Source organism: Staurois parvus, unplaced genomic scaffold (assembly GCF_062004578.1).
Source record: "Staurois parvus isolate SC_StPar_1 unplaced genomic scaffold, SC_StPar_1.0 ptg001136l, whole genome shotgun sequence".
Classification (NCBI taxonomy): Eukaryota; Metazoa; Chordata; class Amphibia; order Anura; family Ranidae; genus Staurois; species Staurois parvus.
In genome coordinates this window covers 62940-80991 of record NW_028318932.1, presented here as the reverse complement: position 1 = coordinate 80991, position 18052 = coordinate 62940, and the positions used below count along the sequence as shown (strand labels likewise).

The 18052-nt window shown below is 44.3% G+C and overlaps 1 protein-coding gene across 3 annotated transcripts in view; it reads right to left on the bottom strand.

The window, feature by feature from the left end:
- Nucleotides 1-338: 338 nt before the first annotated feature.
- The window catches only part of SF3B3 (splicing factor 3b subunit 3), a 35811-nt gene continuing 18097 nt past the window's right edge, over nucleotides 339-18052 (bottom strand). For all 3 annotated transcript variants that reach the window (XM_089659217.1, XM_089659219.1, XM_089659218.1), the window contains exons 12-26: nucleotides 14081-14232; nucleotides 13242-13397; nucleotides 11947-12102; nucleotides 11686-11829; nucleotides 9288-9410; nucleotides 8433-8587; nucleotides 6570-6744; nucleotides 6180-6385; nucleotides 5933-6089; nucleotides 5658-5783; nucleotides 5355-5567; nucleotides 4688-4786; nucleotides 4453-4596; nucleotides 3299-3403; nucleotides 339-830 (exon numbers count right to left, since the gene is read on the bottom strand). In XM_089659217.1, coding sequence (XP_089515343.1) covers nucleotides 690-830; nucleotides 3299-3403; nucleotides 4453-4596; nucleotides 4688-4786; nucleotides 5355-5567; nucleotides 5658-5783; nucleotides 5933-6089; nucleotides 6180-6385; nucleotides 6570-6744; nucleotides 8433-8587; nucleotides 9288-9410; nucleotides 11686-11829; nucleotides 11947-12102; nucleotides 13242-13397; nucleotides 14081-14232 — 2252 coding nt within the window. In that variant the 3' untranslated portion in view covers nucleotides 339-689. The remainder of the gene's footprint in view (nucleotides 831-3298; nucleotides 3404-4452; nucleotides 4597-4687; nucleotides 4787-5354; nucleotides 5568-5657; nucleotides 5784-5932; nucleotides 6090-6179; nucleotides 6386-6569; nucleotides 6745-8432; nucleotides 8588-9287; nucleotides 9411-11685; nucleotides 11830-11946; nucleotides 12103-13241; nucleotides 13398-14080; nucleotides 14233-18052) is intronic.

The window sequence follows — 18052 nt, the reverse complement described above, 5'->3', positions numbered from 1 at the left end:
GCGCTGCAGCTGACACTGGGGGGGATCACGTCAGGGGAGTTGAGGAAGTATCTTTGTTACATAGGTTAGTCAGCATAGGTGTTAAAAAGGGAGAGGGAGAATTTTTAGGACTAGTTAGGTTTAGCTTGGAATTCTATTTTTATCCCTGATGGAGGAGTTGAATCTCTGAAATATGTTGGATATATCCTTTGACCTTGACCTGTTTCTTTTAAGATAACCTCATACTGGACCAAGTAACAAACCTGGCATTCCCATCCTTCATATACTGTTTCTTCATCCATCCATTTGTTATTTAACAACAAACCTGCTCCATTCCAGCCAATAAATTACAAATGGGGTAGAAAAACATCTTTTATTTGCTTTCAGTCAGACAAGAAAGCCAGAAGGTGCCATTCCAAAATGTTCTGCAAACCGACTGAACATCAAATTAAAAAAACAAAAACAAAATATAATTTTACAAAAAACTATTTACAAGATGCACCAGATGGGAGGGAGAGATGGTTCCACTACACACTGTACACAGACAAATCGCAATGCCGACCCAGCAGCGCCATCACATGCTGACAGAATTCAGCCCACAAGTCCCTGCTCGGCAGTGGTCCACACATTGATATCAGAGGGTCCAGCGTTAAAAAATAAAATAAAACAGTGGGGAAGTGAAGGGTCCCGATAATGTTCATCATCTCACATTAAAAAGCGTAACGGGTTCGAATATCTTCAAGTTTCTTAGAGACTTCAGGAGGCGTCCTGTCCAATTCTTCCGCTACGCTCTTCTGTTTAATCGGCTCCATAGAGTTGAACTGTTCACACAGATCGCCATCAATCACATTCTGAGAAAAAAAAAAGAAAAAAAATGTACAATGTAATGGAAAGACACAATGCACCCTGTTCCATATATAACCTACATTCAGAGATGTGCGATTTATATCCGCAGTGTATCTGTATACAGCAGCAGCATGAATGCTTCTACACACCCTGCTAAATTGGCAGCACCCCGCTATGTCTCCGGGCTCCGCTTGCCCATCTGCAGGCCCGGGACCAGCTCAGCGGGTGTAGTTACGCCCACTCTCCTTCCCTTCTTGCATTGACCTTGTATGTCACTTCTGGGTTCCCACTGACAGATTTCCTGGTCAACAAGGCCGGAAAGAATGTAATGCGGTGCGATGTGCACTGCATTACATTCAATGGAGCCCAGGAGGTATGCAGGGTCTTTAAGACCTTGCATATCTCATTAAAGAGTACCCGTCACCAAAAATCATCACATAGGGAGACTTTGTCCCGTGTGATGGACAAAAAAAAGTTATGTATACTGTTTAATTGTAAAAAGTTACACCCTAGCACATAAACCCGCCCCCCCCCACAAACTTTTGAGCCCCCCCCCCCACATATGAATGTAAACACACACACATCAGGGTGCCTACATGTGAAAATGACGATTGCGACACGTTACATATCGCCATGCATGCCGCAATGAGAGCAATAATTCTAGCACCAGACGACCTCTGGAACAACAAACTAATGACCTATAGGGGGCTTTAAAAGCGTCACTTATATAAAATATAGGGTACTAAAGTTTGTCGCCTTTTCACAAGTGCATGCAAATGTAAGGTTTGACATGTTGGATATCTACTTGGTGCAACCTTATCTTTTTTTTTTTTTGGTAAAATATAAAAGTATTGCCTTTTTGTGCCCTAAAATTAACTTAAGTGTATTTTTTACTGAAATGTTGTGTTTCCTAGACCCACTATTATACTCTCTAGGGTCTCTGCTTTCAAAAATTATACACTGCTCAAAAAATTAAAGGAACACTTTGAAAACACATCAAATCTCAATGGGGAAAAATCTCATGCTGGATATCTATACTGATATGGACGGGGTAAGGTGTTAGGAATGTAAGGTTGCCCCATCGTTTGATGGAAATTAAAATTATCAACCTACAGAGGACTGAATTCAAAAGACACCCCGAAAATCAAAGTGAAAAAAAATGATGCAGCAGGCGAGTCCATTTTGCTGAAATGTCATTACATAAACTCAGAATGGTCCTCATTAGTTTCTATGGCCCCCACGTGCTTGGATGCCTGACTGACGTTGGGACATGCTCCTAATAAACCAGGGCACCACTGAGCTAATGGACAGTCTGACAGGCGGCATCGGATGGACCAAAACATGATATCCCAGAGGTGTTCTACTGGATTTAGGTCAGGCGTGGGGCCATTTAAAAAAGGTACTAATTCCTTCATTCTCCAGGAACTGTCTGAATACTCTTGCACCATGAGGCCAGGCATTGTCATGCACCAGGAGGAACACAGGACCCACTGCACCAGCATAGGGTCTGACAATGGGTCCAAAGATTTCATCCCAATACCTAATGGCAGTCAGGGTGCCATTGTCTAGCCTGTAGAGGTCTGTGTGTGCCTCCATGGATATGCCTCCCCAGACCATCAATGACCCACCACCAAAACGGTCATGCTGAACGATGTTACAGCAGAAAAAACGTTCTCCTCTGGAATCTCCTCCATACTCTTGAGATTCTGCTGGAATACACAGCAAACCTTCTGACAATGGCACGTATTGATGTGCCATCCTGGAGGAGTTGGGCTGCCTGTGCAACCTCTGTAGGGTCCAGATATCGCCTCATGCTACCAGTAGTGACACTGACCCTAGCCAAATGCAAAACTAGTGAAAAAAAACAGTCAGAAAAGATGAGTAGGGAAAAAAATGTCAGTGGCCTCCACCTGTAAAACCATTCCTGTTTTGGGGGTCTCCTCACTGTTGCCCATCTAGTGCACCTGTTGTTAATTTCATTAACACCACAGCAGCTGAAACTGATTAACAACCCCCTCTGCTACTTAACTGACCAGATCAATATCCCAGGAGTTTCACTGACTTGATGCTATACTCTGATTAACAAGTGTTTAATTTTTTTGAGCAGTGTAGAATGTTAGGGGGTTTTGTGTAATCTTCAAGCCTAAAATTATTAAAGGTGTACAAAAACCACAAAAGCAGCTGGCAGCAAAAGGAAGGATAAGCCCGACACACCCCTTTCCTGATGAGCACCCAATCGGTGGTCATTACACTGCAAGGTCTCTCCCCTTCCTGCTAGTCCAAGTGTGATGGAACAAATATTTATTTATTGACAATAAATGTGAGTATGTTTTCCTCTTTTCTTATTGTCAATAAATCTTGGATAATGCCCTAGGTGTCTTTGCCACCCGTTCGCTCTTTTTTCATGTACCTCACTGGACAAAAGAGAAAAGGTTTACTTAAAAATACTTTAATCCCAACACACAAGTCTCACCTTGACAGGGAAGTAATATGAGCGGAAGCTGAGGTGATCGCGGCCACAGATCGGGGGGTGCTCCGAACGCAGGTGCATCTCTACATGCTGGAAGAAGTCATGATCCTGTTGATGAGACATTCAAGAAATGAAAACACAATCTCAGGTTATGGCTTTGAAAGTTCACCTGTGTGAACACTTGGGCTGTCATTGCTCAGCTCCGTATGAGAATGCTTTGCGGCTGTCACTGGTTTCAATACTTTGAGTTGCTGATATGGAACAAGCATGCCTCAGGTCACGTCAAAGCAAATGCAGACTCTGGATCTATGTATGTGTCCCGTAATAGTGACAAAGGAAGCACAGAAGCCAAGCAGTTTTTTTTTTTTTTTTAAATTAGGTAAAATATGCAAATGGTTTCATATGTTATTTGAGTACAGGTTTACACTTGCCTTCCTTCCTTCCTTGTTGCTGACCCAGAAAGCGACATGTTTGACACCACTTCAGGGTCTCCATGTCAGTTTCCCCTTTTTTGTCCGCTGTGTGATTGGGGGGGGGGAAGAGGGAAAAAACCCCCGCAATGAATTGAGGCCCTCCCGCCCACACATACATACATACAAAACTTAAAATGCACATGCTGGGGGCGACCACGCATGAAAACGTCAATTGCAATACACATTATTTACTGCCACGCACACCAGAGTGAGAGCAATAATTCCAGCACCAGACCTCCTCCAGAACACTAAACTGATGACCTATAGGGGACTTTTAAAAAAGTGTCACCTATACAAAAAGGGTACTAAAGTTTGTCACCATTTTACGGGCGCACACAAAATCATTTACTCACTACAACCTCGTCTTTTTTATTTTAACAAAGAATTTGTTAATTCATTGCGTTTGTGTACCCTAAATTTAACTGATTTTACTGAAATTTAGGGTTTCCTAGACCTTTGTGATAATATTGTGTTTCATAAAAAATTGGAACTACCACTATTTAAATTTTCTCGGGTGTCTGCTTTCAGAAAATATGTTCTGGGGGTTTTATGTAATCTTCAGGCTGAAAACATTTTAAACATATGTGCAAAAACACAAAAAAAAACAAAAAAAAGGCTCTGGCAGTGATAGGAATAAGAAATTATGCAGATCAACGTGCCACTGAAAACTGGCTATGTATGTACCTCATGAGATGTAAAGGGGACAAGGATTCCAATTCCGCCTGATAGAGTGGTATAGACCAAGGACTCAGATCCTCCAGGAATCAGGGTGGTCTTTTGCAGTGATAGCACAGTCTCTCCTACATGATAGTTAACGATCACCTCGGCCTGAAAGGACAGGAACAGTGGAACAATCAGGACACAGTTCTGACATGTGCAAAATACCCAGCTGGTGAACTACAAAACAGAGAGGAATTACCTTCTGAGACGCTCCATTGAGAAGTCCCCTGTCCCACAGTGCCTTGTTACCAGTAGGATCTTCATCAACATCGTCATTTGTGTTGGTAGGTAGACGAACCTTCGAAGAACCATAAAGGACATCATCAGATAATTCAGTTGCTCAGGCAATCACAACTCAAATACTCAAAGATGCAAATCTCCTTAGTCACACGAAAGGATAGATTTTATTCCAATTCAAGTCTTATTAGGTTGTGCCTGCCGCTGTGCAGAGATCACTCTTTTGTCACTAATGTGGTCATGTATGAAAGATCCAGGTCCTCTGACCCATGAGCCTCAATATATTGCACTCCTGCAGGAACTACAGGATCACAGCTCTTCATCCTGCAGCTACCATGCAGAAAAAAAAATTAAGACTTCAACACCGAGATGTCTGCAATCTGCAGATTAATATTCCTCAGCACAGTTTATTGTGGTGAGAGAACATTAGCTTGTGAACAGCTTTAGTTGGCAAATCAGTCCGCTCTTGATAGGTTAGCCAACACATACTTGATTGCTAAGTTTGGTCTTGGCTACGAGTTCTGACCAAGAAGGAGTTAGGAAGGCATTGGATTTGTGATATCTGAAAGCTCCACCCTACCCCTCCAAATCCAACACTTTTCCCTGTGGGGTTAACAGTTTCAACTCACCACACAGATATTTCCAAACTTGTCTGCCCCAGCAACCGTTTCATAGTCCAGCAGAGAAGAGTTGGTCACCCAGCGGGGGTATGTGTCATCAGCAAATATTATCAGTTGGTTCTCATTCCGCTTATACCGCACCCAGAAGAAGCTCTCCTGGACATCTGACACAATCACTCTGTGTCCGATGGTTTGGATCCCCACGATGAAGTTTGGAACATGCTTAAAAACAAAAAAATTATAAAAAATATAATTAGATCCAACCTATGAGCACAAATGGAAAGTTTATCATGGTGAAGCTCTCACACTCACCTTGTTTTCACACTTCCTCAGAAGCTTCTTCTTTCCCAGGTCATAGATCCTCAGCAGTTTGCCCACCCCTATCAGGATTCGTCCTTGGTAGGGTGCAATAGCGGCTGGAACTTCCTCCACAGGGGTCTGGGTGGAGAAGAGTGAGTTCAGTCAGGGAATCATCCCATGGGGCTGACACTGCCCTGCTCACAAAACGCAGATGCGCTCCCAAGGCAGAAAAGCCCCATACTGACACAAGGCAGACACTCCCAACACTCACATTTATCTTCACATACCTTGTGTACAAATTCCAGTTTCTCTCCATTGTTTATCAGCTTGTAGGTGTACACCAATCCTCCGGCAACCGAACGCGGGTTCAGTATAAGATCTTTCGCCACGCCTACCAAGACATACCAATCCTCCCCAGTGTTACTGAACCGACACACGGCCACACTGCAGACAAGAAGATGGATTTTAAACCGCTACCAGGCAGAACAGTTGTCAAATGAACTACAACACAATGAACTAAACTGATCAACCAACCTGAACGCTGCCTCATTCTGCTCCAGCTGTACCAGGTCCAGTGTGTTTCCCTGGATGGGATTCAGCACCCTGATCACCGATGCCCACTGCCCATTGCCTGCTTTCGGAGCTCCAAAAATTGATTCGGGCAAGTTCTCGTTCAGGAATGCGGCCGCCATTTCTGCTGCCAGCTCTCGTTCATCCTCTCCTGCAGCTTCCACCATTTCCTACAAAAAAAAAAAAAAAAAAAAAAAAAAAAACTGAATTTCATAAAGCTCAGGGAAATTGAATTTTATACAAAATCAGTATTTTGAGGAGTGCCTCAGATGGCAAAGGCACCAAGTGGACGTCCCTCATCACACGACTGCGTAGCAGTTGGCAATCTTTCATGTATCCCTCCCATTCATTCACCTCTGCCATCTGCTGTTTGCGCTGAGCCTTGGTGGCTTCTGTGTAAGCATTGTGATCAGTTTCTATAATGATCAAATTGTGACTCTCAGGGTGAATGACAAACTTGCGTGGTGTATACTGAAGAGGGAATGCCACCTGATTAAACACCGCACCCAACTTCTCCAACGCCAAAATTCTGCAGAGAAAGACGAAAAACACAGTTCAACAAAAAGGAATAGCCTCAAAACAAGAAGAGCTGCCTCAGGTTCTTCCTCACAGCTGTTAGGGTATTCAAACCTAGACATTGGAAATCCACCACTCCTGTCACTAAGGGTGTGTGTGAGAAAGATGCATGAAGTGCTGACGGCAACTTTATTATTGACACAATATTGTGTTACAGAGCTCTTGGCGAAGAAGAAGAAGGAGAAGAAGAAACCCTCCCTCCCCCCAAAACCCATCCACTTGTACTTCCTTACTCTGGGTCCTTCTTACCCCTCTAATCCTTTCCCTACTCTTACTTCATCCTCCTAAAAAGGTTTTGGATCTTTTGTCCTGCGATATGTAATTTAGTGGGTTAGATCATAACAATAGAAAAACTTTGCCGCTCTGAACAAAGTTGAATAATGCTCTTGCTATAGGCATAGGCCATTTACGTACCTCCTGAAATCTGCCTGAGAAAAAACCTCCAAGAAAAGTCATCCTGTCCTGCCTTATAGCTAGCAAGTTGCCAAGACATTCCCGGCCCCTCTTTCTTCAGCTCTGAGCAAAGCAATGCGGTGATGGGAGACATTGAACTACACATGTGCGGGGGTGTGAAAGCTCACTTCTATAGTGGTGGGGGTAAGCAGTATCGGCAGGGAGTGTCTTAACAATGTCCTAGCAACATGCCAGGAAGGGATGATGCCATCTCGAGTCTCTCCATTCACGGTTTAGGAGGAAGGCAAATGGTCCACACCTATAGCAAGGGTATTACCCAACATTAGTCAACGCTGCACAATTTTGTTTTAATCAACAAGTGCCCCTTACCTGCACAGGCAGTTTTTTTTGGTAAATGTGAACTAACCCTTTAAACTGTACTGCTTCAAAAATGTAAACTAATATAATCTGTAAAAAGGTAAATCACAAGTAATGTGCTGCTATGTACAGACCAGGGCTGTGGAGTTGGAGTTGTGGGAAATTTTGGGTACCTGGAGTCGGAGTCGGCAAACAATGCTCCGACTCCGATTAAATTTAGATTGGAATTAAAAAAAAAGCAAGTTTAAATGTCCCAATTCACAAAAAGTTATAATTAATGACTTCTCTACTGTAAGAATAAAGACCAATGCATGCAGTGCCTCACGTAACCGCAAAACGAACACGTTAAGTGACCGTGAAGAAGCATGCTTTTCATGTGCTTCACTATATGGCACGCAACGCACAATTAGGAGCGGCAATACTTATACTTTCCATAGTGTTTTACAGATTTTGTTTTTGGTTCATATAGATAAGCTTTGTTTTTGTTCTAATACAACCAAATAATGTGGTTTGTATTTTTGGACTGGTAAAGTTCCTGTTCCTGATGTTTATGCCTGCTGCTACTATCCAGCCACTTGATTAATTAATAAAAAAAAATTAATAAAACTTTGTTGTTTTCATTGTGTTTGTCTTTTGCTTAAACTGTTCAATACAGTAGACTGTTGGCTTCCCAGCCAGTAGTCCTGTGGTAATGACATGTATGTTGCCTTTCTTTCCTTCAAAGAATGTATAAAATACATTCGCATATTAATACAGAGGAGTCGGAGTCGGAAGTACAAAAAACTGAGGAGTCGGAACATTTATCTACCGACTCCACAGCCCTGGTACAGACTATTGAAAAATACAAATTTGCTTTGTAAGCTACCTTACCTCAGTGTGTTGGTCGAGATTGCTACAATACCCTCCGGACATTGTTCAGACGCAAAGCCAGATGCGTATTCCAGAGTCTCATAGGACAGCGGTGTCAGGTGAAAGCGGGACTGGTAAGAATAGCTGAGCCAGGAGCGACTGGACATGGCAAGCACCTGCCATGGAAAGAGAACAAAGTTAAAGATTCAACCCTACAACAAAAGGCCTGTGGAGGAGGAGAGAACCAAAAGAGAATGCAGGACTGCTAGATAGAAGTCTGTAGAGAATATGGCCGAGAAGGAACAGCTGACTTGTGCTTCAAGCCAGCGAGGAGAAATACAGAATGCTGCCCACATTTTCTGACATATATGTTAGAAAATGAAACCGCTTGATGGCAGCTCACATATGGGTTGATTTCCTAAAACTGGAGCATGTAAAATCTGGCACAACTCTGCATAGAAACCAATCAGCTTCTATGTTTTATTGTCAAAGCTTAATTGAACAAGCTGAAGTTAGAAGCCGATTGGCTGCCATGCACAGCTGCCCCAGATTCTGTGTGCACCAGTTTTAGTAAATCTCCCCCAGTGTTTACTTCTGCATTGTGGTTTCTGTCGCACTGGCAGGTGATGTGCAATGCACAGTACAGCGACCTGTATACTTTTTTAAAGTTTGTACTTTTATAGCACTTTTTTCCCTGGGGTCTCAAAGTGCTTAAGGAGGTGAGGCTCCCAACTTGGGTGCTCTCAGCTGAGCCAAATAAAGCATAACTTTGGAGTGTGGAAGGAAACTTATGCAAGCGCAGGAAAAGAATTCAAATTTAACAATGCATGGGAGACTAGAGCAAAAATAGAGACACGAGTGATCACAGATACTCACCGCCTCCTGACCTTGCATCCTGACTCGGAAAAGTTTGACAGGCCGTGACCCCAAGTACCGGGTCCTGGTATCAGACAAGTCTCCTGTTACCGGGTCTAACACGGTTCTTAGCAGTACTCCGTTCTATGATGAGAAGAAGCATTTTGCCATTATTTTGCAGACATAACACGATCATTTAACAAGGGACGTGCTGAGAACTTGTTCCCGGTGCACAGCTATTGCTAAATATTTTTGGGGCATTGTAAAAAGCGGTAATGCTATAATTACATGACGACATTTTCATAGCAATAGTGTATTTGCTGCTTTAAGCACTTGCCCTCCAGAGAATTTACCCCCCTTCCTGACCAGGCCATTTTTTTGCATTACGGCGCTGCGTTACTTAATCTGACAATTGCGCGGTCATGCAACGCTGCACCCAAACAAAATTTACGTCCTTTATTTCTCTCCCATGAATAGAGCTTTCTTTCGGTGGTATTTGATCGCCTGTGTGTTTATTTTTTGCGTTATTAAAGAAATTAATTTAAAAAAAATAAAAAGGACCAACAATTTTCAGAAAAAAACAAACAAATTTTTGACTTTTTACTATTAAGCATGTCCAGTAAAAATGTTTTTCAAAAAGGAAAAAAAACAAAAAAACAAAAAACAAATTTCGTCAGTTACTTTTTTTTTTTTTTTTTTACTAGTAATGGCAGCAATCTGCGACTTATAGCGGGACTGTGGTGGGCATTCTGACACTAGGGGGAACTGACTTGGTGTCACTGACATCCCCAATGACACCAATACAGTGACAAGGGCTAAGAAAAAGCACTGACACTTTACTAAGTGCACTGGGCAGGATGGGGTCAACATCTGGGGCGATCAAAATTCGTGCATTGTAGGCATGAAGGTAAAAAAACCTTCTGTGTGTAGCAGCCCCTCCCCAACACTTACCTCAGCCCCATCCCGATCCAGCAATGTCCACGAGAGCCTCTGTTCTCTGGGGACTCTCGCTCTTGATGTCAATTACAGCCAGTGAGCCAATCAGGAGAGGGAGGGGGTGAGGCCAAGCCATGGCTTTATTTGTGAAAGGACATGCAAAGCCACGACTCAGAAGCGTGCATGCTCGGGTGATATGGGGGATAGCAAGCGATCTGCTATCGAGGCACCTGACAGGATGGTGGGGCCAGGAGTGCCGGTGGGGGGACCCGAGAAAAGGAGGATATGGGCTGCTCTGTGCAAAACCATTGCACAGAGCAGGTAAAAAAAAAAAAAGGACACGTTTGTTATTTAAAAAAAAACAAACAATCCTGATCCAGCAATATCCATGAGAGCCTCTATTCTCTGGGGACTTTCGTTCTTGATGTCAATCACAGCCAGTGAGCCAATCAGGAGAGGGAGGGGGCAAAGCTGAGCCACGGCTCTGTTTGTGAAAGGACATGCAAAGCCACGAGTCAGAAGCGTGCCTGCTCAGGTGCCCCCATAGCAAGCGATTTGCTATTGGGCACCCGAAAGGATGGTGGGGCCAGAAGAGCCAGCGGGGGACCAGAGAAAAGAAAGATCCGGTCTGCTCTGTACAAAACCAATGCAAAGAGCAGAAAAAAAAAAAAGGTTTGTTATTATAAAAAAACCAAACCAAAAGACTTTAGTATCACTTTGCCCTGAATTGCTAGGGAAAAAAAAAAAAAAAAAAAAAAAAAAAATCGGCTTTGCTCATAAACTAGAATCTCTTCCATCAGTCCAGTAGTGATTTACATCTTGTCCAGCAAGGATGTGAACGGAAGATTAGAGAGACTTTATCCAGATATATGAGCAGTTTGCCTCTGGTTGTACAATGAGCTCCCTCTATTGAAAGCCAGGAGATACAGAGATATAAAACAGCCGCCAATACTGCAGTGCAGTTCCAGCATTTGAAGTTTCAGTTTAAAGGCAAAGCGGATTCTCTTTGCAAAATGACATTTATGGGCAGAACGTACAGACAAGCAAAGAGAGAGGATGAATGCTGAACAACCAAAGAATCAGCAAATTACGGTGAGAAGTATAAAACAAAATGGTATTAGGTAAGAAACCTTTGGCACTTAGGCCTCATTCACCATGATGCAGAGATGTCAGTATTTTCGCATGAGTTCTCCAAGGGCCAAAAAGAAAAAAATAAAATGTGTTCTCTATGTGCCCTGTTCACACCACAACTTGTATCACATGCAGATTTTTTCTGAGCAGGAATCTGCAAACGTGTATAAACCTCACTGAGACACGCATGAAAACTGATGTAAACTCTGCAAGGCTTTAAAGTCTTATTAATAAATGAACAATTAGAAAACCTAAAACCAAAAAAGGTATCCATGCTGGACAGTAATTCCATGAGCTCTGATCTTTTTATTTGCACCACCACATGCAGTTTGTGATCCCATCCACCTCTCACCTGAAGTCCTATGTTAAGGTAGAGAAAGCCAATGGAGCCTCGTTCTCCCAGCTCATCTTGTCTCTCTGCACCTCCCATCTCCACTATACAGAGGGCCTCGGGCTGGGCAGGGAGAGCCTGCATACTGAGAGGCTGCAGACAGTCCTGGAGGAAGAGAAGGACAAATCACTCAGTAGGAGGGACAGGAGCATGGCAGCTGCCTACCACAACAAGAAATCCACATAAACGGCTGCAATACATCAAACAGCAACCAGGACTCACCGAAGGGTCCAGAGAAATTATCCGGACCGTGTTATCTATAAGACCAACAGCCAAGAAGCGCGATCGCTGCTCCCCTGGTGGCACATTGGCCAGACTCATACACACCACATCGGCAGACATCTCCTTCCGCTCTGTGTACTCATTCAGCTGCCCTGACTGGGGAAGGAAAAAAAGTGAGGTGGAAGTCGAGAGTCTCAAACAATAGAGGTAAACGGGAGATGAAGGCTGAGGGTTTCAGAAGCAGGTAATACAGTTCAAGTGAGGTGGAGGTCAAGGAGGCCTCAGAAGCAGGTAATATGGTTGCAGGAAAGTGAGAGCGGGGGTCTCAGAAGCAGGTAATATGGTTGCAGGAAAGTGAGAGCGGGGGGTCTCCGAAGCAGGTAATACGGTTGCAGGAAAGTGAGAGCGGGGGTCTCCGAAGCAGGTAATACGGTTGCAGGAAAGTGAGAGCGGGGGGTCTCAGAAGCAGGTAATACGGTTGCAGGAAAGTGAGAGCGGGGGTCTCAGAAGCAGGTAATACGGTTGCAGGAAAGTGAGAGCGGGGGTCTCAGAAGCAGGTAATACGGTTGCAGGAAAGTGAGAGCGGGGGTCTCAGAAGCAGGTAATACGGTTGCAGGAAAGTGAGAGCGGGGGTCTCAGAAGCAGGTAATACGGTTGCAGGAAAGTGAGAGCGGGGGTCTCAGAAGCAGGTAATACGGTTGCAGGAAAGTGAGAGCGGGGTCTCAGAAGCAGGTAATATGGTTGCAGAAAAGTGAGAGCGGGGGTCTCAGAAGCAGGTAATATGGTTGCAGAAAAGTGAGAGCGGGGGTCTCAGAAGCAGGTAATATGGTTGCAGGAAAGTGAGAGCGGGGGTCTCAGAAGCAGGTAATATGGTTGCAGGAAAGTGAGAGCAGGGGTCTCAGAAGCAGGTAATATGGTTGCAGGAAAGTGAGAGCGGGGGGGTCTCAGAAGCAGGTAATATGGTTGCAGGAAAGTGAGAGCGGGGTCTCAGAAGCAGGTAATATGGTTGCAGGAAAGTGAGAGTGGGGGTCTCAGAAGCAGGTAATATGGTTGTAGGAAAGTGAGAGCGGGGATCTCAGAAGCAGGTAATATGGCTGCAGGAAAGTGAGAGCGGGGGTCTCAGAAGCAGGTAATATGGTTGCAGGAAAGTGAGAGCGGGGGGTCTCAGAAGTAGGTAATATGGTTACAGGAAAGTGAGAGCAGGGGTCTCAGAAGCAGGTAATATGGTTGCAGGAAAGTGAGAGCGGGGGTCTCCGAAGCAGGTAATATGGTGTATACAAGAAAGGTGTACATACGGGGTCCATCTCAAAGTAGACGAGCTCCCCTCCGGTCAGGGCAATCACCACCTGCCGCTGGTTGACCGCACACTTCACAATCATCTTTTTCCCCGGAGTCTTCCACTCATTGACTCTCTTGTCTGCACGGATGTGACGGATTCCGTCAGGATACACCTAGAGTAAAAACACACAGATGCTGCAGAACTCCTTCATCAAGAGCTATTGACATCTAGGACAGGAAACAAAAGCATCCCAGCGTTCCTTCAAAAAAACCAAAAAACACAACCCTTTCCCTGAAATAAATCAAAAACATTTTATGCAATTCTTTTGACTTCAAGAGTCAGGAACGTGTTGAAGTATTATTTTATGAACTGTGTGGCCACTTCTCCTCAGCCTCCTCCTGGAGGTAGAAAGTGACAGTACCTCTCCCAACAGTGATCTGCATTAGTGCTGGTTTGGTACAAGCTGACCTTTAAGGCATAACCTCCCCCCCCCAACAGGGGCCCATACTTTCCTTTTGTCCCTGTCAGGAGCTACAAAAAGCATCACCACAGGGACCCCTTCATAACCAATTCCACACATATGGAGACAACTGTGCTCCACCAGCCTGCTGAAGTTAACCAGGAGTACTGATTGCTATAGGAAGGAATGGGACTACGGCAGAAGAGGAGCCCAAAGGGCCACTTTCAAAAGAAGGATTATGCAGTTTCAGGCAGGGGCTGGGACAGGGTTTACTACTGAACCAGGCGAGTTGCACTTGGTTTGTTTCTTGGCTGTGCAGGTATCTAACCCCCCCCCCAATATTATCAAGGATCATGTGATTGCAGGCCAATCATCCATCTCCTCTAGGATCTTACCTGCACCAAGGCATCCTCCCCCAGCAGAGAGCAGGACAGAGTTGGGGTCGTCCCGAGAAATCCGGAGTCGGTCACTTCTTCTACAGTCTCACCGATAGAAAGTACCAGTGTGGCGTTAACGAAGGATACTATGATATATGCATCGTACTCATCTGTAAAGAGGAGTGCAGGAAAAGCCCAAATCAGACCAACCTCAGAAGAGTCATAGACTGGCCACATGCATTGCTGTATCAGTCACTGTACATTACACAACATATCAAGGTCAAAACAAAAAAAAACTAAAAAAAAAACAAAAAACTCTACCTTGACTGGCAAGGGGTTAATTTTTAATCAGTACTTTTAACCAGAAAACTGATCAGTCTTCTATATATTTAAACCATTGCTGGTGTTGCCTGGACTGCCCCATAATGCAACACTCTGCCAGAAACAAACACAAGGATATACAGTTGTGTTCAAAATAATAGCAGTCAGACATCACTAACCGGATCAATCACTGTTTTTGGTAGAAATGATATTTCTACATGGCAAATAATTTACTAGCAGGTGTAGTAGAGTAATAGAAATCCAACAGACCCAACAGTCATGACATGCATGCTGCCGATTCTGTGTCATTGAATCACTCATTGAAAGGGGCATGTTCAAAATAATAGCAGTGTGGAGTTCTATTAGTGAGGTCATTCATTCTTTGAAAAACAGGTGGCAATTATTGCCCTTATTTAAGGAAGGAAGGCAGCAAATGTTGTACATGCTGGTTACAGTGCATTTCTCTCTGAAATTCTGAGGAAAATGGGTCGTTCCAGACATTGTTCAGAAGAACAGCGTACCTTGATTAAAAAAAAATGATTGGAGAGGGGAAAACATATAAAGAAGTGCAGAAAATGATAGGCTGCTCAGCTAAAATGATCGCAAATGCTTTAAAATGGCAACCAAAACCTGAAAGACGTGGAAGAAAGCGAAAAACTACCATTCAAATGGATAGAAGAATAGCCAAAATGGCAAGGACTCAGCCAACAATCAGCTCCAGGAAGATCAAAGAAGGTGTGACGTTCCCTGTGAGGACTGTTACAATTAGAAGACGCCTATGTGAAGCCAAGCTATCTGCAAGAAGCCCCCGCAAAGTCCCACTGTTGAAAAAAAGACATGTGCTGAAGAGGTTACAATTTGCCAAAGAGCACATTGACCGGCCTAAAGAGAAATGGCGCAACATTTTGTGGACTGATGAAAGTAAGATTGTTCTTTTTGGGTCTAGTGGCCGGAGACAGTTTGTCAGACGACCCCCAAACACTGAATTCAAGCCACAGTACACTGTGAAGACAGTGAAGCATGGTGGTGCAAGCATCATGATATGGGGATGTTTCTCATACTACGGTGTTGGGCCTATTTATCGCATACCAGGGATCATGGATCAGTTTGAATACATCAGAATACTTGAAGAGGTCATGCTGCCTTATGCTGAAGAGGAAATGCCCTTGAAATGGGTGTTCCAACAAGACAACGACCCCAAACACACCAGTAAACGTGCAACATCTTGGTTCCAGACCAACAAGATGGACGTTATGGAGTGGCCAGCCCAATCCCCGGATCTTAATCCAATAGAAAACTTGTGGGGTGACATCAAAAATGCCGTTTCTGAGGCAAAACCAAGAAATAGAGAAGAACTCTGGAATGTGGACCAATCATCCTGGGCTGGAATACCTGATCACAGGGGCCAGAAGTTGGGTGACTCCATGCAACACAGATGTACAGCAGTTCTCAGAAACAGTGCGACTACAACCAAATATTCATTAAGTGATTCAAAGGAAAGCAAAATCTTCAAACATTTTTCAGTTTATATAGTGAATGTTGGAGTTTGTAAAGAAGAATACAAACACTGCGATTTTTTTGAACCGTCTAATATTCACTTTTCTTTCATTTTTTTAGAGGAACACCACAAATTTGATGTATTTTTCTTCATGTTTTGATTTGGAATAGAATGTGTAGTGTTCCCAATGCATTTGTGTGTATGGAAATAAAAGCTATTAGAAGGATTTTGAGCTTTATTCACTTTTTTCAACACACTGCTATTATTTTAAACACAACTGTATGTATATAAATGTGCTCTATGGAACCTGGCACAACCTCCTAAATATCGAGAAGGCGCCAAGTTTGTTCAGAAGGAAACCATAGTTCTATCAATAATCAAGAGCACAAAATAAATCTATAAGTATCAATCATCAGAGAACACACTAAGTGTGGGCTGTACAGCGTCATCTCTGATGAGATCAGCAATGGCTGAAAGGTCTCTGTACTCTCTCCACATACTACACAATACATTGAAATGTACAGCCAAAGTTATGAATGTGAAAATATGGAGCTATTTAGGAACTTGTCAGCAGACTGAAGCATCTGGAACGATCATTTTACAAGCCCAGCCTCTCTTCAGATCTTCAACAACTGCAACACTGGGCTTCCAAAAACATGTCAGGGCCTGGTAACACGCAACATGAGAAGAGATCTATACACACCTGTATGTGTGGAGGGGGGTTATACCATCACCTCCTCCACCAGCACACACCTGTGGAAGAAACAGAAAGGCTTGGTATTGGGAGGGTGTTATCACCAAGTACCAGCCAGAGTTAGTATGTGCTGAAGAAGATGACGACAACAAATCACAAGAAGTTACAGCTTCCTGCTCCAGACATAGCACAGAGCCGAGGAAGTAACCAGCAACTGCACCCAACAGTCCTATGTGGTCAGCGAGTCCTGATCTGTGAGCTGGGGAGGGAAGCGTGCAATGTCAGTGCCCCTTGTATCCCCAGATATACACACGTCCACCCCTCTGTACCTTAGATACATACACATCAGCCCCTCTGTCCGCTCCCCATGCTTGCACATCTGCCTTTCTGTACCCCCCCCCCCCCATGCTTGCACATCTGCCCCTCTGTACCCCCCCCCATGCTTGCACATCTGCCCCTCTGTACCCCCCCCCATGCTTGCACATCTGCCCCTCTGTACCCCCCCCCCATGCTTGCACATCTGCCCCTCTGTACGCCTCCCATGCTTGCACATCTGCCCCTCTGTACGCCTCCCATGCTTGCACATCTGCCCCTCTGTACGCCCCCCATGCTTGCACATCTGCCCCTCTGTACCACCCCCCCCCCCCCCCATGCTTGCACATCTGTCCCTCTGTCCGCCCCCCCCATGCTTGCACATCTGCCCCTCTGTCCGCCCCCCATGCTTGCACATCTGCCCCTCTGTCCGCCCCCCATGCTTGCACATCTGCCCCTCTGTCCACCCCCCCCTGCTTGCACATCTGCCCCTCTGTACCCCCAACACACACGTCAATAGGATGAAGATGCAGACCTGATCAGGCAGCATTACCGGCACCCTGTTCTCCCCTCTCTCCAATCACAAATCAGAGCTTGCTGGAAAAACTCCTTAAAACAAAACTGAACTGGGAGAAATATGAAGGATGCCATTGCGGATGTATTTCTAAGAATTCCAATCGTCTGGCTGCCTCCAGCACCTTCACAAACAGGCCTGCAGAGCTCCTGATCCGATTACTGATTTTAGGTCAGTGCCTAAGTACTGAAATCTCTGGATTAGCATAGAGGCCAGGGAACCTGGCATTTTTTTGAGGACTGGTTATCAATGGCAGCCTTCATATTCTCCCAGTAAAAAAAAAAAAAAAAAATATCTTTAAAGTGTCTAGCCAAAAGTTTTAATTTTGGATGGAGTGGGAATGATTAAAACCCAATTAGGTTTTTACTGCTATGCAAGGCTCTGTTAAGGACTTTCCCCTCATTTCCTGTCCCGGTGACAAGGGTTTTTACCAGACAGGAAGTGAGAAGAAATATTTTTATCTGTCTCTTTTCCCCTCACTTACGCAATTGGTGACAACAATTATACCAGACAGGAAGTGAGGTAAAATATAAAAACAGAGCTCCAAATAGCAATAGGAACCCGACATGGCTTTTCATTCTTCCATAGTCA